The sequence below is a fragment of the Onychostoma macrolepis genome, chromosome 10 (genome assembly GCF_012432095.1).
Source record: "Onychostoma macrolepis isolate SWU-2019 chromosome 10, ASM1243209v1, whole genome shotgun sequence".
Lineage (NCBI taxonomy): Eukaryota > Metazoa > Chordata > Actinopteri > Cypriniformes > Cyprinidae > Onychostoma > Onychostoma macrolepis.
Window position 1 is genome coordinate 10916730 of NC_081164.1, and position 25654 is coordinate 10942383.

The 25654-nt window shown below is 40.3% G+C and overlaps 1 protein-coding gene across 11 annotated transcripts in view; it reads left to right on the top strand.

Moving 5' to 3' along the window:
• Nucleotides 1-25654, top strand: part of auts2a (activator of transcription and developmental regulator AUTS2 a) — a 370676-nt gene that overhangs the window by 308717 nt on the left and 36305 nt on the right. For all 11 annotated transcript variants that reach the window (XM_058788533.1, XM_058788537.1, XM_058788542.1 and 8 more), the window contains one exon: nt 12277-12325. In XM_058788533.1, coding sequence (XP_058644516.1) covers nt 12277-12325 — 49 coding nt within the window. The remainder of the gene's footprint in view (nt 1-12276; nt 12326-25654) is intronic.

Sequence of the window (25654 nt, forward strand, 5' to 3'; positions counted from 1 at the left end):
GTATTTTCTTTAGCAAACACCACTAATTATAGGAGTGTTGAATTCCCTGTATTTTGATGTAACAGTCTCGCTCTTTGAGACCTCACAAAGTGTGAATGTCACTCCTGTTTTCTTAATACCCTCAGGGTCCGTGTTTTGAGGTGCCATTTGGTTGTAACTCTCAATAGAGATCGCTCTTAGCACCTGGAAAAGTACAGCTTTATTCTGGCACAGATTATGTTTGCTTTATGAGCCACCATCTGGCTTCTGATGGCTGTATGTGTTGTTAGAAGGGTTTGTAGTAGCAGTCAGTCAGACATTAAGGTTATAATTGTCGGTGCATATGTGCAAGTTTTTCTGACGCAATGGCTTCTTGAAGCTTCAGGATGCATATCTTCCGGGATATCCAGCGTACTCTCTTGTATGTGTATTAGTCTGGGTTTACAGTGTTCTTCTAGAGATTATCCTTCCCTCACTCCAGTTAGATCAGTGTGTGCTGTGAGACTTTAGGAAGTCAGTGTGTGTAGATAATGTGTTCATATGTAAATCCTCTTACAGGCTCTCTCACTGTTTTTGTGTTTTTCAGTCTTGTGTTGTTAAACAGAGGTCAGGCTAAGCCAGGCTGACACAAGTCACACAAAAGTCACACATTATCCCATTTCCCTACTTCTGCCAGACTAAAATGCTGAATTAAATTGCCCCACATGAACATATACTGTATAACCTATATAAATAAATATATACTGTATATATGTTTTTATTTATATACTTACATAATATATATATATATATATATATATATATATATATATATATATTGTTTTTTTTTTTTTGTTTTTCTCAAGAAATTTTTTAATCTGTATCTGTTCATAAATATAGCCTTTTTTTCCGGAAATATTTCATATGAGAATACATACATATGTACATCCATCCATCTATATTATTTATTTATTTGATTGATTGATTGATTGATTGCTTATTAAATGAAAAAAATTAAATAAAATTAATATTTATCTGTCATGGAATTGCATCATAGTTTTGGAATTTCTGGGTATTATTATAAAACTATTTTTGATTTTGTTTTGTTGTTGTAAAGAAAACTCTAATGAAAATGTAACCAACATTTTCTGGCATATTTGCAGTACATAACTGTAGCTAAAAATCATAATAATAAAAAAAAATTGTGGCAGCGGCAGTGAAATATTGGCAGGGCATGTAATAATTTGAACTAATGGTCCGACCAAAAAAAAACAAAAAAACATCTGCACTGTTGAGCAGTGTTACCTACACAAAGCCAGCTTTCACACACAGATCAACCTGACATGAAACTCACCTACTCACACATTTCTACATGCATACACACACAAATTACACACACTCATCATGCACATATATTAACACTCTTCTCACATCATCATGCACACGCATACACTTTCTCACCCATTCAAAACTGTGCAAATCTATATAAAAACAAATCAACACCCCCAGATACACTTTATGCGGTGTGCACGTTCTGTATGTGTGTGTGTTGTGCAGTGGAATAACTCCACCGTACTGTGAATGTGTGCTTCTCTCCTCTCGGGGCACAGGCCTCACAAAGTGCACATTTAGCTCGTCAGAGGGATATAAGTGTGTTGAGAATGAGAGGAATTCCTCATCGCAGGTTCAGTGCAGGCCTTCTCAAAGGCATCTCTATTACAGCCAGACAGGCAGCCCTTATAGCACAACACACACAGATACGCATTGCAACCACCTGGAAATCTACTCTACAAATCAGTATGGCCAAGCCGCACAGGAGATTGAGCGTAAACATGCAAACACACTCTGAATGGGCTCCTTCAGAAGAGATTTAACATGATATAGTGGCTCTAAAGCTTTTAAACACAACTTTATGAAACATTTCCGGCTCTAAAATCTGATTGGATGAGGCACATTCAACACTGCTGTTAATAGTGGTTTATCAGTTTGTTTGTTTTATTGGCAGAGGATGATTTATGGAGGGCAAGATGGACAGTGTAATGCTAGTTTGTGTGTGTAAACACAACCATTCAAACGTTTCAGTAAGTAAATATAAATATACAGTAAATATACTATATATTTTTATTCAAAGTTAATAATCTTAAGACTTAATACTTTTTGTAATTAATACTTGTTCAGCAAATTGATACAAAGAGAATGTAAATAAACTTACAATGTTTCAAAAGCACATAAATCCTTTTCTTCTGACCTTTCCATTAATTAAAGAAGCCTAAAAAATGTGTCATGGTTTCCACAAAAAAAATATATATATATATATATATATATATATATATAACAAGCGAGTAATGGCCGCTGAAAATTCAGCTTTGCCTTCAAAGGAATAAATGACATTTTCAAATATATTAACGTGTTTTAAATGATAAAAATATTTCACAATATTACAGTTTTTTCTGTATTTTGGGAAAATGAATACAGCTTCAATGAGGACAAAATCTTTATATACGGTATGTTAATTGCATCATATATATATATATATATAAATTTATACACATACATTTTAGTTGATGCAATTAATGATCATTTTGATTATCATTCGATGTACGATTTGCTATTTTTCTGTTTTTTCAAATGAATTTTGTCTATGGAAATTCATTGTTGATTTTTTCATTATCTTTTTGATCATTTTATTGATCAGCAGTTGCAGTCATATATAAATGTAATCATTTATTTATTTGTTTAATGGTCTTTAATCATATTTATGTTGCACTGTTGCCCCTTCACCATGGTAAAATCACTGTAATGCCTCTTATCTTCTGCCTTATTGCTTCCGTAAACGTCTGTTACATTATACAGTATTTTGTGCAGCCTAGAGCAGAAACTCTAACGTTTAAGATGCTGAGATAACCAGCCTTAACTAATTCGCTGGAAGGAATCTCAAGCAGATTGAGTAAATCCACCTTTCCTAATATATGGTGATATGTTGTGTCACATTGTCAGTCTCCGCTTGTGTAGGCAAGTCGACACACTCGAGATAAGACAGCGATTAGCGCGCTTCCTGATAACGACACATGTTAATCAGCGCAGACATCTCGTATCTGTTGTGTGTTTGCAGGCTCTGATACACCTCTCTTATCAGTAATTGTTTTAATTGCCGTGTGCGGTTAATGAGATGCTGTCACAGATAAGGCTAGAGCAGATTGCGGGCGAGGACTGTGATTTGCCACCGCCGGCCCACTTTGAAGGGGAGATAATGAAAGGCCACGGTCGCCACAAACATGGCAGGCGCTCTCGGGGGGAGGGGCCAGAGACGAGCATGAAATATTTAAATCCAGACAGCTTCAAAGTAGATCCTCATGTGCCATAGCCTTCACTTTCATCTTCATCGCCTCGTCGCATTACATACACGCACGCATGCAAGCGCTCGTGTCAGCCAAAGGGTTAAGAGCGCTTTAGAGACGATTTCATTCTTCCCATCACACCCTCTTTGTTCAGTCTCCCCCGTCATTTCTCTCGTTCATTCTGCCGTGTTCTTCTGTTACCTGCAGGGAAATCGAAGCTCTCTGTCTTTCTCTCCCACAAGATTTCTGACATGTTAAAGCTTTCTGTCACACAGGGGAGGCACACCTCCTCCCGTCCTCCTCTCCATCTCTCCGTCTCTCTGCCCCCCAGCAGGGTGGCAGCCAGCGAGAGAACAAGGACCTTATTTAGCTCGGCGCTCCCTGTGAAACGCAATTAGAAACCCCTCCAGGGTCGGTGGGGTGAGATGCAGTTAGAGAGACGGAGAGGAGGAAGGGGGGTCGAGAGAGAGACCTCCCTTGCTGCCTGTCAGCCTGCTGGCGTTTGAAGTCTCGAGGCCATCTCTGATCCCCAGAGAGCCGGTCATCAGACGCCCACTTTGTAGCATTTCAGCCCAATGAAGCCTGGAGTGAGTCTGCCAAGGCGGGCCGAGGGAGGGGCCGAGTCATCTTCCTGCGTGCTGGGACTGACAGAAAGGTCTTGACAGAGCGTTTGAGAGGCCTAGTGTTTCTGCTGCCATCCTGAGCGCTCTGGGCCCCAGCGATCTGTGGCAGGTCAGACAGATTTTGATGCAGCGTTTCCCGGTTATTTCCTGCCGTGATTCACCTTAAAGTCGCAGCGGGACGTTTCTCTGTCTCGCTCGCCCTCCCTCTGTGTCTGTCTGTCTGTCTCTCATAATCCCTTTATTCTGCTTTCTCTCTCTCTGTCCCATGCTTGTTTCGATACTCCAAAAATAGGTATAATATAGGCAAACCTCAACCTACTAATGAACAAAAGCAATCAAAAAAATCTAAATTAATATTCTGAAATATTATTATAATTCTATTTGAATATATTTTAAAATGTAATTATTACCTGTGATTGCAAAGCTGAATTTCAGCCATTATTACAGTCTTCAGTGTCACATGACCCTTCAGAAATCATTCTAATATGCTGATTTGGTGCGCAAGAAACATTTCTTATTATTACCAATTTTGAAAACAGTTTTCCTGGTTAATATTGTTGGAATTCTTTGATAAATAGCATTTATTTGAAATAGATTTTAGTTTGTAGCATTGTCTATACTCTCATTTTTGATCATTTTAATATATACTTGTTGAATACAAGTATTAATTTCTTTAAAAATATATCTTACTGACCCCAAACTTTTGAATGGTAGGTAATTATTGTTAACAAAAATTATTATGTAGCTGAAATGTGGGGGGTGGGGGTGTAATAGCATATGTATAATTTTACAATAAAACTAAATGCACAGAGAATTATTATTTATGTACTATTATTATTATTTAGTTGTAGCATTTTCACTCTTGTGTTCAATGGTCAGGTATAATTATTCTTCCAAGCCCGGCATTTTACTATCAAGGAATGATTGAATCAATCAAATCAATGAATAACATAAATTACTTTACTTTTTGACAATTAAATTTGATAATTAACAATACCACAACAATTATCTGGCATGCAGCAAAGTGGTTGAGCATCATTTCCTGAATTTTTTTCCTAGCCAGTTTGAGCCGCCATTGGGCAGGGATATTCATAAAGCCTGAACCAAAATGCCCACAAACCAGATCAGTGTGCTGTTTCGCTCTTTTTAGCTCTGAGCAGTTATACCTTTATGATACTGAGGAAGAATTAGATTTTTAACACGGTGCACATTATGACATAATGTTCTCATAAAGACCATGTGCGTTATTACTTTCAAGCTAGCTAGCTAAATAATATCCATATGGCACGGGTTTATTTGAATGAATGGATCCTAAATGTGTTTAACCACTATTATTTTCTTTGCACTCATGCATGCATTGGTGTTTCTGCTGATTTTTATGGCTCTTTTGTGTGACTACAGCACACGGAGTGACTGACTGCTCTGAAATGACTCTTGGCACGGTGACCCGTGCTCTCAGTCATGCCTGTAATTTGGACCAAAAGGGCCCTCTGCTTTTCTCTCCTTTCCTTCCCGCTGAAAATATGTCGAGAGAACGACAGACGAAAACATATTAAGGGCGTAACCAGAGCATTTGAGACAGGAGGGATAAACCAATTTTCCTGTCCAGTTTGTTTTAAGAGAGCGAGAGAGCGGCTAGACCTGCACTGGGGCTTATCAGCCAACTGGCTCGATTCTGGCCCGTGTCATTACGGGCTTCCAGATGGAGATAATGTTGAACATTGTACTGCGCATACCATTTGCCTGCTCCAAACCGGCTTTTGACTGAGGGAGATAGTATCTAGATAAACTGATAATACTTCAGTTACACACTCGCCCTCTCTTTTTTCCGCTGGGTAAGCTGAGTGCCTGTGTTTCCTGGACCTGTGTGAAACCATACACGATGTGAGGTTTATATCGCAAAGCGCGGAAGCCGAAGATAATTTAGTCTGAATAGGCTGCTCTTAAAATTCCTAATGTCTCGGTGGATCTGATGGATGTCTCGCACTTCCGTCTCTCTCTCACATTCGTGTTACCTAACTTTCTCCATTCTTATCACACGTCCAATTGTCAGTATATTTTTAAAACATCACTGAACGAGTGTGTTGAATGTTTACACATTCAATATAATTCAGTGTGTGAATTAGTGTTGCACATCACATATTTGTGTTACTGCAGGCCATGTACATCTTCCCCCTACTGTTATGTGCTGTGTGAATGACAGATTAATATATGTATGGTAGGGAATCTGAGGAAGGAAGAGAGAGCAGTTGTCAGCGTGCTGTGTTTGGGGAGGAGGGAGATTAGAGGAGCTGTCATAGGCTGCGTTGAGCGGTCTCACACAGATAAGTCTCAGCAGCGAAAAGTGTTGTACCGCTGTCTGAAAACAGGGAGCGAGAGATGGAAGATTATCTGGAGTTTTGCGTTTAGAGTTTTGTGTGTGCACTGCTCAAGGATCACCTGTTTTGTTGACTATTCCATTTCAAAGTGTTCACGTCTTTGGCTATTTAATAATGCACGCAAATACCTCTACAAATCAATTTTATTTTTGCCTCTTTTTCCACTTTTATTTATACAGTAGACAGGGTATGATGAGGGGAAGCAGGGGAAACAAGGTCAGGAAATATTGCAGGCTAGACTCTTAAGTTGTATCTCCTGTTGTATAATACAGTCTGAGCAAGGATGAAACCAAATGCAATAATTTAGGATAGGATATTTAAAATTAGGTAGGATAGTTGAAGTTCTGCCATTGTTTACTTTCCATTATGTCATTTCAAGCCTGTATGCCTTTCTTTCTTTCTTCTGCAGAATACAAAAGAGGGGTCCAATGTTCTTTTGAATTTGACAGAATTTACATTTCTGAGTGAACTGTACCTTTAAGACATGACTCTTTTAACCCTCATGTTGTGTTCCAGTCATTTTGACCCAGAGAGGATTTCCTTTTCCAGAAAACGTTAGTTAATGAAATCACATTGGACTAAAACATCATGACTTTCCTCACAAAGGGTATAAAATCTTCCCAAAAAAACTTTTGGGATTTTTTCCCCCACTGTGTTATACCTGTGGTGGTTTCAGTCAAAAATAATCCTACAAAAAATTGCTTGTTATGCTATATCATTACCAAATATTGTACTCATTATTTTATCAGCTTGTTTTCTATAAGTTAGCACAGGTTTTGTATTTCTCTTTTTGAAACCGATTGGTCATAGGCCTCATTGATAAGAGCTTTTTTTTCCATTCCAAAACTAAGGTGCATACGTTCAGATCAATTAGGCCTATTCATTCCTCTTGTGAACAGTGCCATGTAAAGACCTGCGCTTCGCAGATTGCAGACTGGAGCTGCGGATGGAACCGGAGACTTGTCGCTCTGAATTTCTGTTTGTGGAAAAGAACCGAGGAAAGAAGATCGCTCCATCTTTGCAACTGTGTTCACAGCTCTTTTGTCTCATGAAAACTCTTTCCCCTCCTCTGCATTGGCATTGTTGATGTTGGTTTTACACACCACTAATACCATCCTGAAGGCCTCCCAGATGAGCTGGTCAATGTTCCCTCCTGACTGGCGAAGTTTTAAGTGTCACTAGAAATGGACCTTTCTTTTGAGTGTCTCTCAAAGGCCCCAGCTGAAAAGAGCACAGAGAGAATACAAGAGAGGAGATTACAGACAAGGGCCAGTCAGAGCTACCCTATTTAACACATTATATCCAGTCCCCTCAGGTTACACTTATGCACAGCAATATTTTAAAAGAGAGCGAGGGAGAATGAGAACGAGAGATTGCTTCCGTAATAGCCGTAGAGACCATAACAGAGCGCCGATCTCCTGTGATTGCAATCTAGCGCAGAGTTCCTGTGAAATTAAACCATGCGTTTAGAGTGGGAAAGAAAGCAGAGAAGGGAATGGGAGGGAGGGATAAAGGAGAAAGGCAAAATGCGGCTCTGGTTACTTTGAAGCAGAGGATCAAGGCCAGAAAAAGGAATAAAATATGACAAAACGACAGCAGAAAGGCTTATGGTCTATAGGCGGAATTTTACAGGCACAGACAGCAATTACTGGCATACATAGCATAACTCAAGATATTAATGTTTGATCTCCTATTCCACTTTTCTGGCAAGCTTCACCAAGTGCTTTTCCATACCCCACTGCCACTTCAAATTAGTTTCTTGGCAGCTCTACGACATGTTCTCTCACTGCATTTCCTTCCATTTCTTTCTTTCTCTCTCTCTTTCTCTGCCTGCTTTCTGTAGTCTGTCAGCGTTTCATTTGAATTAAAAATAATCTGCGCTGAGAGATCCGGACGTTGATTGTGGAGCGGAGAGCGGTAATCACAGGCTTGAGGTTTCGCTCAAATCTGATGATAGGCATTTAGGAAAGCGAGCTCTGATTTCGGGGACGAAGGCTGCTTTGGTGCACCTCATCCAAACCCTGACATGCTCCATATATGTAATCATAATGTAATCATATCTATTTAATCAAATATAGATGAAAAAGAGACCTTTTTTATAGCCAAACCAATTTTGCCACAGTTACTCTACATCTAAATAAAAATATACTGTGTGGTCTGGGGAAAAAATTACAAGCATAATATATTTTGTAGTAAATGTGAACCTCAAATTTAAAAAAGAAAAAGAGAAGAAGTAATATCATACATGGATCTGTTTTAATTTTAAATTAGAATTTTTTCTTTTACAATTTTGTCCTGCTATTTTGGTTGCACACTGTTGCACTTCCATTAGAACTCATTGCTCATATAAGTATCCAGAACTGCACATTGTGGTTAATTACCAGTGATGTTTCCTTGAGACTCTCAAAGGGTGTTTTTATAGTGGCCCTGCTGACCACCTGATCCTGGGACCCGGAACAGGGGGCCCCTAAGCAGTGCTGAACCTTTCCTCCACAGCCTGCACTTACAGTCTCATAGGCCTAATAAGCTTCAGCTGCCTCTGGATCCTTAAAGCCTGTTGGGCTGAACCTAGATTACCTCAGGCTTGTTGTGACACAGAAATTAGCGGAGGGCAAAAATGTGTGAATGGAAGTATTATAAAAGTCCACCCCCTCCTCTCCCTTGAGTGGCATGTTGTGTTAAGAGCCTGTCTGCTCTCTCAGGGGTCCCTTACCAAGATGGTTTACTGCATTTCATTACTTTTTTACTGCCGGTTCATCTGAAGTTAAGACGAATAAATGTGAGAAGACAAAAAGACAATTTTATGTAAACTCTAAATGTTTGTACACAATTTGGTGTGTTTTGCAGCTATTAATTTAGTGTACGTAGCATAATAACATAGTAATAAAATAATAAGTAGTAGCATTATGAAATAGCAGTATAAAATATTTTTTATATAATCATTTTGATATTTAATTTAATTTTCATTTTATTTTATTTTGCCATTCTGAGACATTTTTCTGTTGTAATTCTAGTATAATTATAACTTAAAATTAACATTTTAATAAAAAAATTTGTTTTATTTTGCAATTCTGAGATTCAAAGTTCAGTTTTAATATATGAAAATACTAAAATACTGTACTCACTATAGATTATATGTTGAATTTGTGGAAAAAGTTTAATTCACACAGAGAAAAATAAAGTCATATCTGTTTGGTTGAGGCAGATGTTGGAGGTTGAGCGTGGTCTTACTGTATATTGATGGAGCGTGCAGCTCCTTTTTTCCCCATGGCTCAATGGAGAAGGGGTGAGAGATATAGAGAAGGAAAGATAAACATCCAGCTATAAACTAACTCATTCTCTTACTCTGTTGGGGGCAGTCAAGGTCAGAGGTCACTGCAATGCGAGTCCCTTGTTAATCCATTGACCCACAGTGCAGAGGGTTAATACTGGTTTGCTAAGCCAAGGGACCCCAAATCAGTCAGATTAAGGAGATTTTCCAGGAATGTCCGGCTTTATCTGAAGATTGCTGGATTGTTTGGGTTTAAGTGTCCATGGACTGAGGTTAGTGGAATTAGATCTTCAAGCTTTTCCTCAAACCCGGAGGGAAGCAGGTTAATATTACACCACGGTTTGGAAACACAATTAAGGCCGGTCTTAGCATATAATCGCCGCAGACGCGGTTGATCAAGTTAAGTCTTTAATTCTTTAACCTGGTATTAAATAACCCACCATGTTAGTCCCAACAATACACAGCGCAGCTCTCTCCCTCTTCTTGTTTTTAAGGATGAGGTCACATTTAGAAAACAATCCATGCAATAAAAGCGAAACATTTCCCCATGCAGATTCGCACCGGGTTCAGGTTTTTCACGTGTTGACCAGAACAGTATTCTACTTTGAAAGTGACTTCAGTTTCAGTCAGCCTGGGTGATTCTAACCCCAGTGAAGGAAGGCTGTGGCTGAGGGAACCAGAGAGGTGTGTGCTGCTCATGAAGAGAGTCTCTGTCTCCCTCCCCTTCACAGTAGCTGCACCCTACTGGGAAATTCATTAGCAGCTGACATCATCTCAGTCCGGCCAAAGAGTGAAAGAATATCATTCTATCCCAGTTCCCTCCTCTTCTCTGTCTCGCGACGCTCCGTCTCCCGTTTGCACTCGGTCAGGACTCCTCTGCCAGTAGCTCTCATTGAGCGTCGTACACACGCACACACACCGTCTGTCCGGTGAAGCTGAGCGGAGGAAGCACGCTCCGTGTGTGTGAGGCAGAAACAAGCAGGGGGTAGGAGCTGAATGAAGTCAGGTTAGAATCAGGAAGTGGGAGGACCTGGTCTCGCTGTGGGTGAATGAGAGAGAGTTTGTGTGGATAGAGGCAGCACTTGCGCGAGAACGGGAGCCAGCGACAGGACACGAGCTTTAAACCAGCGACGATTTCGAGGAAAGGAAGCGGCGGTCGGAGTTTTAGTGCGGCTTTACTCCACCCATTCTGCCGATAGGAGGAAAATACTGTACGCTTTGTTGGATTTTCTTGCTCTGCACGAGCGCGCGGGAGATGGTTTGTCACTGAGCGCGCGCCTCTGACACAAAAGCGCATAAGTCCGTGTCCGTTAAGCGACGGTTAGCGAGGATTTCAAACGGCCAATTCGCGCGAAGAGGAGGAAGAACTGAAGGATTTCTCCACTTCTCTGTGCTCTTCTTGGGGACCAGACACATGGCTGCCTTTGTCCGAGAGCCTCTCTCGCTTTGAGCTCTGGATGTTTTCTTCTTTCTCTTCTTCCCTGGGAAAGGCTTTTTATTTTGCATGGCTGTCAATCGCTCAAAGGGAGCGAGAGGAATTCGCCGCCTGTTTGTGGATTACATTGTTTGACAAGCAGAATGTGAAACGGCGTATTTACTAAAAAGTGATTTCTTGACTTATTCTTTTCGTCCGTGCCAACCTCGCCACATCAAAAGGTACACCGCACCTTCATATCCCTCAGAAATGGATTTTTTTTAGTTCATATTTCGATGACCACAATGTCATTCGACGTTTTAGGGGAAATAAAAGCAGTTTCAGTGGATTACTCGATGGCTGGAGGATTTGGAGCGCTGGTTGTGGATAATTGTAGTTGAAATTTCTGCAGTGAATGTTGCCAGATGTTTTTTTTCGGTTGTGGTTTGAATAAAGCGGTCGCGCGAACGCATCGTTGTGTGGAAACGATGTCTCTTGACGTCATGTGTTAATTAATGCATATCACATTATTATTATTATCAATATTATTTACGTCTTCAGCTGTCGAAATGGCGTGAACTTTTTTTTATGTTGCTAATTTAAGATAAGAAATGTATTTGAAATGGGCAAATATTTGAGAGGGTTGTCGCACCTTGTCAGTGTCCTTTTTGCCTCGAGCTGTATATGGATAGAACATTTAGTGTTGCTAAACCTGCCAGAATAATTGCTTACCAATGAGCTGTTTTTCTGATAGTACATTCATAGTTATTTATCCAACGAAAGACATAAAAATGTCCCATTGTAAGACTACATCCACGCTAAAGCTCTTCTTGTTAGTGTGTTGGTTAATCATTGTAAAATTGTTAAAAAAAAAAAAAAAAAAAAAGTGCACATAGCTCGTGTATTATTTTCCTCTCGAATGACTGAGTGGAGAGTCAGGTTAGATGCTAATGGATGGACTGTAATGGTTCTATCTTTGTTGCTGTTTAGCCAATTGAATTAGCCGATGCCCCTTTGACACCACATTGTCACTTAAATAGGCTTTCATTACCTAAATGCTGTGTAAATTGCAACGCTGGATGTTTGCACAATAACATAGCAATGTTAATGCTTTCAACCCGGTCTCAAGTGCAGCGCGTCGTTTGGCGCATGGAGCCACAGTGCCATCCAGTGGTCGCGCTGGGAAGTGACTGAATTTTTGCGCTCATTAGTGCTGTGCTACCTTTGATGATGAAGCCCACCTGCTTGGTTCTGAAGCAGATGTACTGACTCTCTCTTTCTCGCTCTCTCTCAGGGCTCAGATGCCAGCTCAGAGAAATTCTTCAGCACAGCTGCAGTTAAAGGTACGTGGTGGACTTTCTTTATTCCATTCTGCTTGTATGTTTATATGGTGTGCAAATCACAGTTGTGTAATGGTTGACGGATTTTACTGTTCCTATAGAGGCACATACTCTAAACGGTTATGGTTGTTCTTTACTGTGAAATTATATTTTAAAGGCATAATTTTAATGTTGCTAATTGATCTAAAAATGAATACTATCATCATATGTGAGGATAACCCTGGTCTAGATAATATTATGTGAGTAACTGTGAAGCATGCAATCTTTGATAAACTAGAATCCGTCACATTATTCTAGACAACCTTATTTACCAATACTGCATTCAGATTACGTTTAATGTGTTTTGCTTTCCGGGGTGGCATGGGAAATAACGCGTTTCCTCAAGGCTGACTGCGATTCCATTGACAGGCACAGTGTGTTGTATCCGTGCTTTCTCACAGCGTATGGGCTGGGAGAAATCCATCTGAGCCACTCTGTTAAACAGATCCCAATGTGCTGCTGAGTGATGAATGAGAAAATCCATTTCAGGCGCGCAGCATGTGTAAACGCCACACACTGGGTCCCATGTGCAGTGGCGTCTGGCTTCTGTTATGGAAATTGATTAGTTGTGAAATGCTAAATAAAGGTGCTGGATCTGCAGCACAGACGGTAGTGGAAGAAGCAATTCTACCCTGCTGGTTTGATACTCTGCGTGTGTGATATTGTTTGCTGTGTCTATTTTAAAAGCACGCTTTGTATTTATACAGTGAGGAGCTGCGATGCGTGCACCGTCTGTTCTTTGTGTGCATGTAAACGTCCCGCCATGCGCGTAGGAAGTTGGTTCGTGTGGAGTCTGCGGTAAGAACGTGCGAGTCAAAGGATCCAGGGAGTCAGTTGAGTTGCTTTTAAAACCTCAGTGTCTTTAGACAGCAGGAGCCCATCAGCACATTGCTAATTTGCTCTTAAAGCCTTTGGAATTTGAGCTCCCTTATTTTACAAACCCCGGGCAGGCCAACATAATGGAGCCCAGCCTTGTGAATCCACATTCCTCTGTAATGGTGCGTTACCAGGATGGAGAGCGTGATGGGTGGGGTGGGGTGGAGTGGGGAGGGGGTTGACGGAGGCTGGAAAGAGATCTGACCCCGGGGAGGAGGTGAGAGAGAGCGACTGATTGATGCCGACAAGCCCCTTGTTCCTCCTTTTCCCCCTTGCTTCACTCCCTTGGGACCCCAAACACATTTCCCACATTCTGCTCTTTGAAGGCCTTTCGAGGTTTGATTTGTGAGGTTCAGAGGGGCACTGAATGGCGACCCTTTTTCGGAAAGGCTTTCCCTCCTGGAGACGCCTCGCCGTGGCCATTACGACCCCTCTGAAAGGATTAAAACTCCCTTTGTGCGCCTTAAACTAACACATGCCCGCCTCCTCTGCTTCTGAAAAGCTGGCGCTTGGGAAACAGTACACAAATATGCTTTCTCTTCACACTGACTGCCAGGCCACTTCGTCTCCCTTCAGACTCTATTTCCATTTAAATGTGTGTCTTTTTTTCTCTCGTTTCCCTCTCTCCTTCATGTTCCCCTTGTCCCCTTCTCGCCTTGCCATATGCAAATCTTTCCATTGGCAGAGGGGATGGAGAAAAGAGGATCGTCCTCCAAAGCACAGGTGCGAATGAACTTAGGCGCTGTGGTATTTTTATTGGAGGGTTTTAGGAAGATGAAAGACGTCAAAGTGTACACAGGACGCTGCTCTCTGTTACAGAAGATTACCGACTGCTCAGACTCTTAACCCTTACGAACAAAAGAAGAAAGAGAACGTAGAACTGAAGAGCTGAGAGACAGGCAACAGAAAAGCTGTCAATATTTGCCTAGAGCCTAGAACGAGAGGCTTGCTGCTGTGTTTTTCACGCTCAGGTGGTTGACGCTCACAAAATGCCTCACATTCAACAGCGAGATGAGAGCCCAGCCTTGTGAAGAGTCACCTCTGAGGGCAAAATATAGATCAAACTCCAAAAGAGCAGAGCAAAACTGATCTTAGATCATTTATTGGGCTGTAGGCTATTTTGAGCGCTGAAGAGGGAAAAGAAGAAGGGATAAACAGATGTCATTGTCAGTTTTGTCACATAATTTGTGGCAAATTGTAAGGTTAAAGATTAAACAATTTATTTTTTGGAGTCAAAAAGGATCAGGCAATTAGTTATAATCCAACTGTGCACTAAAAATGTGCTAGAGTTGATCTTGCTTTATGGATGGTAAAATGTATGACAAACAGGAAGTTTCTTGTAAGTGACAACCTGTTCAGTAAGATGTACATAGATGCCCACTTCACATGTTCTTTGCCAAATTAGACCCTCTCCTCGCCTCTCCTATTTCCTCCTCTCCTCTCCCTCCTGATGTTTTGTGTAATTGTTGCTTGTTTTCTTTTTTCCCTCCTCATTGCTCTGTCTCTCACTCCTATTAAGCAGAATCATTAAATGTTTGACTTAATTACTGTTTTTCTCACATAGCCTGCAGGTGGCTGCCAACCAGCCTGCCTCAATTAGTGTATTCATCGCCTGCATCTTGTGCGTCTAAGAAGCCTTTTGCTCAATTTCGAAGCAAGAGTGAAAACAACAAGGAACCGTGACCAGTTAACTACTGTGATATGTAACTATGTTTCATCAGGGATTCTGAGACTCTGTAGCATTATCTTTGTGTATTTGTTTGTTAATAAGAGGTGTTTTTCAATTATGTTGTTCCCTCCATGCTGTTCAATGTGAGACCAAACTGTTTGCAAACACAGAGCAAACCATATTTTTTGCAGGATCTTGAGAAAATGAAAAAAAAAAAAGTAAATGCATTGCTTCTGTGGTGTTGTTATGAACTTGAGATATTTATACTAATAAGTTATACTGACAAAAAATTCTTCAAGATGTCTCTGAAGGGTCTGTTCAATGGAAATTGGTTTTATTCTGCAAAAACAATTAGAGGGAAAATTAATTGTTTTCATGAATTAAATGCTTTTTCACTGTAAATGTCTGATATATTGTTTGTTGCAGAGTATAAATTGAGTCTGACATTGTATTGGCCACATTTGGACTTGGATGAAAAGACAGAGCTGTCTCTACAGCGGACTCCACTCCAGATGCCTCATGCGCTCGCTCTCTCAATATGCTGTCAGTGTCCCACTTAGGAGCGCCTCAACATAGGCCCAGACCACTAAACAGATTGTTTTTGATTTGTTTGGCAATAATTCCCAGTAATGGAATTTGTTTTCATTTCTAACATCATTCATAAGACAGAAGGTAGCCATTTTGTGAGTGCTGTGTTTTATTTATGCCTGGTCACGCATTGAATAAAATCTACTGCCATCAGTCACACAATGTCTGCTGTGGTGCACATCTATGCACAATTTAATATTTATGTATGTTTAGTACATAGCTTGGTTGCTTGTATATAAAAATCACAGAAGCTGATCAGCTGTCTTTTACAATATTGAATGAATGAGTACTGTATAAACAGCTCAGACACACAAGCATGAAGACAGGCAGTGAAGCGCTTATCTGAAGAGCAAGACTCGGGTGAGGCCCTGTGTAGAAGGTGTAATTTCACTGACGATGACATTGTCGAGAGATTGAAAAAGAGGGGAGAGAGGATGAAGAGAAGGAAAGAGGAGGCAGTGAGATGAAATTTGAGGCAGATGAGAGTTGTTAAGAGCTGGATGGATGGATGTGGAGAGCTCTTGAGATAGCGGAGCGCTCGCTGAGTGCTGTAGTTTCACAAATGTCTGAAGCTTCAGGGAGTGTATGAGTGTGTTTGTATGAATGTTTGCATACCAGATTTTGTGTGCTTGTTGACACTGGCTTGAAAGGCTTTTTTTTTGCATTTCATGCATGCTTTTCACCTTATTTTGCAACATGGAAATAAGCTGTTTCCTGTGAATAGACAAGATTGCCTGTTTATATAGGTAAATTACTAGAAGAATAACAAAGTGCAGTACACTGTAAAACTATTTGCACTACAAACCAATGTGTTTGTTTACAATAATAAATTGAAATAACAACAAATACCAGTTTGCAACAACAGGTGTCATAATGGGACTGTATTTGTACATCTAAAAATAATTGGTAGTGGTTGATACAGGAAGCCTTGCACATTCAAGTTAAAAATGTCTGCAACTGCTCTTACATTGGAAATGAGGTGGATAAAACAGATGTATGTAGAACAGGGCTCTACAGTGCGACCATTTCAGTTGCATTTATGACTGAAAACTACTGCGTGCGACTATGAAAAAAATATTTAGGAGCACCTGTGCAACTGACCTGATCAGCATATTTGTGTTTGCGCTGAGGGAGCTTCAAAGGTTTCTAACGTACTTACGTGTTTTTGCAGCGTTGAGTAATGTGTCACAGATGTATCCTCTCATTATAACAAACAAGGTGTAGACAGAGTGTAAATAAGAGATTCACTGTGCAGTGTAGAGAGCTGCGTTGATTATAATGGAGTTTTGTGAGATCGCAATGAACTAAGGAGAGTGACAGCTTGCAAATGTGATATTGATTTAATACAACAGTTCATTAAACAAGAAGTTAATATTAAGTGGCTTATATTGTCTGACTACAACACTATTGCCTTATTTTGCTCTATTTCTTCAATGAAAATAGTTTCAGACAAAGTCGCATCTCCATTCAAACACAGCGGTGTTTCGTTTATGAATGAACTGCGTTTTTAAATGAATCTAGTGAGTCAATGATTCAATTACCCATTCATAAAGACAGTCAGATGCTTCGTTTGAACTAATCAATTAAATGAATGATTCAGTGATAAAATCAGTGACTTGCTGCCACCTGCTGGCAGTTTTCATTTAATTTTTAAAGTATCTTTTCTGTTATTTAAATCATTTAATATTTCTATATTCAAAATTGTATATTTAAAACATTAACCTCAACATGAATTTATGAATTGCACTCATGCAACCTCTGAGCCTCATTAAATGTCTGAAAATACACCTACAAGCCACTTTTGTGTTCTTCTGTACCACCTCTGTAGTACAAATTTATTTCTTAAATACTGATTTAATTTTATTGGTAACTTATTCTTATTCTACTTCTTATTCTGTTGTTTTAATTAAAAATGTTAAAAAGCTTATAAATATATATATTTTTTAATTTGACAAAAGATGACATACTTTTAATAAAGTCAGAAAAATGCCATTACAAAGGTAAAAACAAAATTCCCTGTAAATCACTTTAAGGAGTCAAATATCACCTCATAATAGGAGGTTAATTTTTTGATCAGAATTTTTCATTATTGATTAGAAGGTGCTCCTAAATTTTTGACCGTGCTCCTAAATTTTTTAAATTAGGAGCACAAGCGCTCCTAAAAGAAAAAGTATGCGTAGAGCCCTGTAGAATGAGGCACATTTGAAGCCGTTTGCAAACAGAGCAATAAAAAGGGTATGATCCACACACGAAAATCCATACACGTTATTTATGCACAATTTTTATTCATTTGGAAAGCGATGTAATGATCTTGGGTCATTTTATTGCTTGGCAACAGCATAAAGTTAAGCCAACACCCAAATCTAGATTGGAAATGGGCGTCTTGTCACAGTGTAACAAACCTAAGCATTATAATTGACAAATCTGTTTACACTACTGGTCTGGTGAAAGCCATTCTTATGGCTTATTGCTTTAACATTTCAACTTTAGTCAATAATATACGCAATCTCTCTGGTTGTCTGTGTTGTCTTGTTTTATGTTGAGTGACAAATTGGAATGAATGACTGATGAAGTCAAAGTTTCCTATTTTCTTTCTTGTTCCTTTGAGGATCGATGAAGAACATCTGTCAATCTGTCTGTTTTGGGGGAGGTAACTGGTTATTTGTTCTCAGTAAGCTCAGCTAGCCTTCCTCATACTGAACTATCACCATCTCACCCCGGCATATCTCTGTGGTCATGTCTTTATCGTGTGTATTGAGACAGGCTGTAATTTATTGCTCTGTGAGAGTGTGTGTGATGAGAGATGGGCTGTAATTCACAGCACATTGTGTTTGTAGTCTGCAGCGACGTCTCATCCCCTGACACACAAACACACAGAGGTTAACACACCATGGGCAACATCCTGATTTACTCCCCAAGGCCAGCAAACAATAGCGCCACCCACTCTCACAGCCTGCCCAGTGATGCATGAGTGTGCGTGCGTGTGTGTGTGTGGTTGTCCTCACGTATGAGTAAGCAATGTTGTATAACCATTTGATTATTGTTTTTCCAGTAGGCTTGTTATAAGTGGTTTTTCTGCCATGGGGAACGAGAGTGTGTTTTAAAACAGCTTTAACTAGAGCCGCACACTAACGGTGGAGATGCCGTGTAACTGGTGATGAATTGGAAGTCAGACACTCGTTTAACACTATCCATCATCTCGGTCCGTCCCGCCTGTAGTCATAACACAGCCACGACTGCACTCCTACACTCTCTCTCAAAGAGGTCATTCCGAGGTTGTTCGCAAACCCCAGAGGTTGAAGGACTAAAGTAAATTCATCCATCTTGGTGACTAGAGGAGGGTGCAGAGAGAGAGGAAGAAAGAGAGGCCAGGGAGACAAGAGATTGTGTAAACACTACTATATCCGACATGCTACGCTAAACGCAGGAGTCTGGAAACCATCAAGCTAAATGAAAGTCAAGCGCAAACATTTTAAAGGGCCGCACTCCAGAGATAAAAGTAGCGCCTACTGAGGGCCACAGGGCAACTGCTAACAACACTTTTGGACTTCTTTTTACATGTCATTGTCTCATCAGAGAAACTGAGAGAAGTTTCTTAAATTCTTAAATTTGGAATTTGGACTCCGAGTCTATAAATGGAAAAGGGAATGTAATAAAATTAAGTCTATGTGCTAATTTGTGATGCCATGGTGAGCTCAGCCATGTTGAAATGTGTACAGTGCAAGAGACAGTCTCAAAAAGACCTCAAAGTGTTATGCTATTTAATGATAGAGTACTGTATCTTGGAACAAAAGCCGCTTTCTATCTATCTATTTGATATCATTTATTTATATCCTACCATTGAAAAGTTCAATGTTTTTTTTTAAATTAAAATTAACACAAAAATTAAGCAACACAAGTGTTTTCAACATTAACAATAATAAATATTTCTTGAGCACCAAATATTCTGAAAATTCAGTTTTGACATCCCAGGAATAAACTGAGTTTTAAAATATAATATGATGGAAAACTTTACTGTTGTTACTAAATTTATATCAAATAAATGCAGTCCTGGTGATCTGACCCCAAATTTCTGAACGTTAGTTTATTTGTATGTGTTTATAAGCTGCTCGGAACAAATTTCACAATGCATTAGCAATTTGAAGTGGACTTGTATGTTTTCTTTGTCTGTGCTTAATCTGAAAAGTATGTGGATGTAAAATATCTGGTGGTCTCACCATGGTTGACTGACATGAATGAGTGACAGAAACTGAAAGCCGAAGTGAAAAGGTTCCCTGTGGTTGAAATCCTGCTTTACAGCTGTGATGACATCACCTTGTAGCTCCCGTTCCCTCTGTTTGGATAAGATGAAAATTTATTTTATTTCTTCTCCCCTCTCTTTCTTTCCCTCCAGCTCCCAGTTTTTTGTCTATTCCCAGGTCTGTCAATTTGTTTTGTCCAATTATGCATATGGAAGTTTGAGGTCTCGGTGGTAACAGGGCGATTACCGTGCGGAGATCTCGACCAAGTGTGTGTGTGTGTGTGTGCTTAAGTATATTTTAACCCAAAACCTCAGAGAAGCAGTAATTAGGCCTCTGGATGGCCAGTGCTCAGCTGGAGAGAGACAGAGAGGTGCGTAATCATGGGATAAAGGGAGCACAAATACGGCAAAACACTCTCCTGACCAACTTAGATAAGTTCACGCCCCTGCCCTCAGGGTCAGAGGCCACTTAGGTTGAAGGTCAAGCTTCAGTGTTTATCACCATTTCCTGCTGATCTGGTTCAAATTGGTCAGTCTAAATTGTTGGAGAAACTGATCCTGTATTAACTTCACATATGTTGTGTTCTCCTCAGCACCTCTAACAAATTTTAGACAAGCCTTTGCAAATCCGCAGATGTGTGTTTGTGGGTCTTCTTGCCTGGCTGTGCATGTGTAGATAACTGTAATCTCCTTCCTCAGTACTCCATTGGAATAATAATTAAAATTCCAGCCCATGTGTTTAGCCAGTGCAGGATTAGATCTTTGGCTTAAGTTGTCAAACCCAGACTTTCTTGGAATAACCTTATAACATTAGGAAAACATCAGTGTCTTCTAAGGTCTAGCTGCTTGAAGAGACGGTTTAAATGCCTGTGGGTTCTCGGTCATCATCACAGTTAGTATCGTCTTCTTAGATTCTCTTTTGCAGATAACAGATTTTCTTATCATGAGTACATGACTACTTTATCTTAATACAAGTCTCCAGACACCAGTTAGTGGCCTGTTTTGTGCTGAAGTCTCAGATTCAAAGGCAGATAAGACACAATGTGAGCCATTAAGACTGAACGAGGAGCTGTATGAAGTCTAAGATGTAAAGCAGTTTTCCACCATATAGCTGCTAGATGTTTTTTTTTTTGTTTTTTTTATACAGATGAGCACTAGCCTGAAGTAGGGTCAAGCTGGTCAGGAGCTGTGACCCATAAAAAGAGCTAGTGAGAGAGAAATGCCTCGTGGACACCCATGGTGGTAGCCACAGATAGATGCTTTGACGGACCACCTTCTGGGTGGGATAACTGCCTCTCTGCCACCCCTGTGGTCCCTCAGGGAGAGAGCTCCTCACTCAAATAGTAAACACTGAAATGCTCAGTTGGAAAGGGGGGATAAAAAACAAGTGTAGAGGCACAGCTGGTGAACAGACTGAGTGCAGAATGTGTGTTCATATCTTGGAAAAGCAGAGTATTAATTGCTCCCTAAAGAATTGATGCTTCCTAACTCACTCTCTCAAGCCCTCCCTCCATCTCACAGCATTTCTTCTGCTGACACTCACTCATTCCTATCCGGGGTAAAAATAAACACCTTTGGCCCTGCAGGCCAGGATTAGTAACACCTCTCCTCACCTCTGGCTCGCTCTGTTTCCATCACAATTCCCTATTGAAATGTTAGTCAGAAGTCTCTTAGCTCCCCATTTGAGCAATCACATGATCCATGACTATCCCTTAGAGCAGGGGTCACCACACTCGGTCCTGGAGGGCCGGTGTCCTGCAGAGTTTAGCTCCAACTTGCCTCAACACACCTGCCTTGAAGTCTCAAGTATACCAAGCAAGACCTTGATTAGCTGGTTCAGGTGTGTTTGATTAGGGTTGGAGCTAAACTCTGCAGGACTCCAGCCCTCCAGGAAAGGGCCCTCCCCCTGTGTTAAGGTGCAGTCACACTCCACTTTTCATTCCATTGACTTCCATTCATACGCATGTGAATGACCGGTAATGCAAGCCCATGCAAAAGGTTTTCACATTTTGCTGCGTTCCAAAGTACAAGCTTGGTGAACTCTGCTATGCGAATTCGCATCACGTGACACCATGTGACCAACGGCAGATCGATACGTCACAGCATGACCTCATGGCTAATTTAAAAGAACATAAATTTAAAACTGCAGCGCTGCAGGAAAGTGTAGTAGATTGTATGTTTTTACATTTTAGATGTATTATTATTTGTCATGTGTTGAATTTAACTTTTTAAAAAGACACTGCAGAGCATGACGTCATATCACGACCGTTGCAGTATCTGAGGGAATTTTGCATGCACAAAGTCTAGTGTGACCGGGGCTTTAGAGCATGTGCCAAATAAAGCAAAATTGAGGCCCATTCACACCAAGGTTGAGAACTGTAACTATAATATTTTAATAATTGTCCCATTAGGAATAGCGAAGTCTACACCACGTCTATACTTATGAATATGTATAATATTTAGGCTATGATGATTTATATATTATTTCAAAACATTTTGCTGAGATTGCCTTCCCCACAAAGAATACAATTTATGATTGATTATTTTACAGGCACAATATTTTTTCTAGCCTACCTTGGTTCTGATAAGTGTGGCACTATAGGCCTACAGAATAGAGCAAAATGAGGCCTTGCTCAATTCAGGCCAGCTTGTGGTTGCTCCAGAGAATTCTTCGCTGAAGGGAAAATCCAGTGTGTGCTTTCATATAAATAAGCACTAATGAAGTGTGAAATGTTCCATTTTATCACCATTGGTTCCATTTATGAGAGATTCCACACCCGGGCCATGGTTTCATAAGCTCTATGAAGAGCTGTCCCATTCGCAGGATTGTCTCCATCTGTTCCAGATTACACTGCTCTGAGAAGACGCTGTTTGATTTTGGTTTTAAATGGCAGTCTTTATCCCGTGCATCAAGTTTTATTCAAACAGTGACATCCTAAACCAGACATTTCAGTCTGGCCCTCAGTGCTTGGGCTTAAGGGACACTGGAAAAGCAAACAACTCGCCCTGCTGAGGGCTGCTGTTTAGATTAGATACAACAAAAACACACACGCAAATCCATTGAATTCTGACCACTTGCGCCTACCGACATGCACTCGAGAGACTCGCACACATGGGAGACTCTGCTTCCCCTCTGCCTAAGACATGATATATGATTTTTACGGCCCTTAACAAGTATGTGTGTCAATGTGTCCGTCTGAGCCATGGCCTCCTCTGAGAGTGCTGCCCTGCACAGTGCCGGCTTTGTTCTGATAGTAACCCAACCCAAGGACTCACAGGGTCTGAGGGGGTCCTGGGCTGCCCAAAGACTCTCCCAACCTCTGTCATACTGAAGTGTGTGTTGAGAGACTCCCGAGGCAACTGGCTGTTTTGGCTTCCCTTAGCACTTCAAATTAATGAATGAAGACGTGAAGAACACACATGCAGCCTTGCATCACAACCTTCAGTCCCGGTTTCCTTCTATCAACACAAACGACCAATTGAGTTTGATTTTAAAGGATGAACTTGTTAAAGTATAGTAGGAAGAGAAGGAGAAAGACATCCTAACATGAGAATAAGGGGAAAGAAAGAGACTCTGCTTTGGATTCTGGATTTCTTTGGCAACAGGTTGAGCCAAAGGATTGGTTTACGGCCATGCCCTAGGAAGGCTGAGTTTCCAGGTGGCTCAGTCCTAACACCCCTTAGGCATACACATACACAAACAGCATGTGTGTCTCTAATCCCCAACTTACTGAAACATGAGCCTTGGGTAATGAGATAGCTTTACACACACACAGGCTGTGTGAGCTGGTAAGTGCCAGTTCTGGTGGGCTGTTGGAGGGCTTATGTTTCCAGGGGATCTCAGTGAAGGGCAGAACTCTGTCCCCTGTGTCACACATTCAGGGAGACAGAGAGGCATTGAGTGCAATTTCTGCCCTGTTTGAATGGATTAAATACATTCAGCTATGAAACCTGAGTGAGAGAGGAAAAAACTACAGGACTGACTGAAGTTCCCTGAGGGATACACCACCAATAGTGATCTAAAGAGGCAGAATTCAGCTGGTCTCAAAGTGTTAGCATTGTAGAGATTGCAGCCACTCGCTTATGATTATGCACACAAATACATGCTTTAAAAACAGTTAGCAGTAGGTATGCCGATATATTAGCAACCATATTGATATAGGGCATGATTAGTATATTTTTCTGGACAATAACTATTTATATTTTATATTATATTTTATTTTAGCTATAACATTTATTTATATGAGTAGTTTTTTTTTCAGATTTAAATAAGTACTTGGAAATTGGAATTGGAATTTATATTGGAAGCTGAAAATTGTAATTATATGAATATTAAAATGTAATATACCATTTTATCAAATATAGCCTATATTTTATATATTTTTATGATACAAGGCCATTGCTTTGCATTAAATAAATAAAAAGAATATTTTTTTACATTATAATACAATTGATTAATATATAATTAGGAGTTCAAGCGTGTAGCACTGAAACTCTATTGTAATTGTTAGAATGGTCACGGATGAGCAATTTCCACGTAAAACTGATCGTGCAGACCAAAGTGCAAGTTGTAGAGACTTTGTTTCTGGTGTCCTTTGACAGCTCTTTGGTCTTGGCCATGGTGAAGTTTGGAGTTGGACTGTTTGAGGTTGTGGACAGGTGTCTTTTATACTGATAACGAGTTCAAACAGATGCCATTAATACAGGTAACGAGTGGAGGACAGAGGAGCCTCTTAAAGAAGAAGTTACAGGTCTGTGAGATCCAGAAATCTTGCTTGTTTGTAGGTGACCAAATACTTATTTTACCGAGGAATTTACCAATTAATTCTTTAAAAATCCTACAATGTGATTTTCTGGATTTTTTTTTTCTCATTTTGTCTCTCATAGTTGAGGTATACCTATGATGAAAATTACAGGCCTCTCTCATCTTTTTAAGTGGGAGAACTTGCACAATTGGTGGCTGACTAAATACTTTTTTGCCCCACTGTATGTAAGAGCTCAAGCTGAGGTGGTGCTATAAGAGGGAAAAAACATAAAAATGGCTTACTAGGCAACCATTTGTCCTATCAACATGCGCACGGTCTTGGCAGTATCGCATTTATTGAGGGCGTAAACGATTGTACATTGTGCGGTTTTCTGCACATACATGCGATATTCGTATCGAATGATAGACCTCCTCGTTCCAAACAACTTTGCCTCCAGAACCACTGCTGTCAATCAAACCCTTTTTTAAACGATTGAGAATATGTGGAAAAACCTACTTTTGCGAACTAGTCCTAGGTTTTTCGCTCAATCTGGAAAAAACCACCGCACTGCAATTCTGTGGACTGTCTAGGTCAATAATTATCAAAAACATGTTGAAATTTACCCTTTGGGAAGCTATAACGGGGTCCTTTAGAAAAGGGGCCTGTCCAAATATACCCAAAAGCCTATAAAGCACATGCGACAGGTGATTCTAAACAAGCATAGGGCTGGTCCGAATACATAATCTTTTTGCTTTTTTATTATGTGGAGAACCATTCATCCAATCGACTTCACGCGTGGCGGGTGTGTTGCTGTGGACCCAAGGGAGTGCAGAGTCGCATTTTGGTGCAATATGGACACGCAACACGTTCAGAATTAATAAACTACAGAACCGCACAAGCCAGAAGCAGCACGCTTCACGCGGGCATGGCTTAAATGCTCCAAGAACGGACACTGCACTAGTGATACAAAACACACAGGTCTGTTAAGAGCAATACTTTTAATAAGGCAGCCTAACATTTTTCTAACAAACAAATCACTCCCAAATCAGAAATTAGCAGCACAGTAATTACTGACACTGTAAAGGCTATTTAAATAAAAGAAGAACGAAAAATAAATGAACGAAGTTCAACGAACTGTAATCAATAAAGAACACGGTAGCATAATAATAATTTAA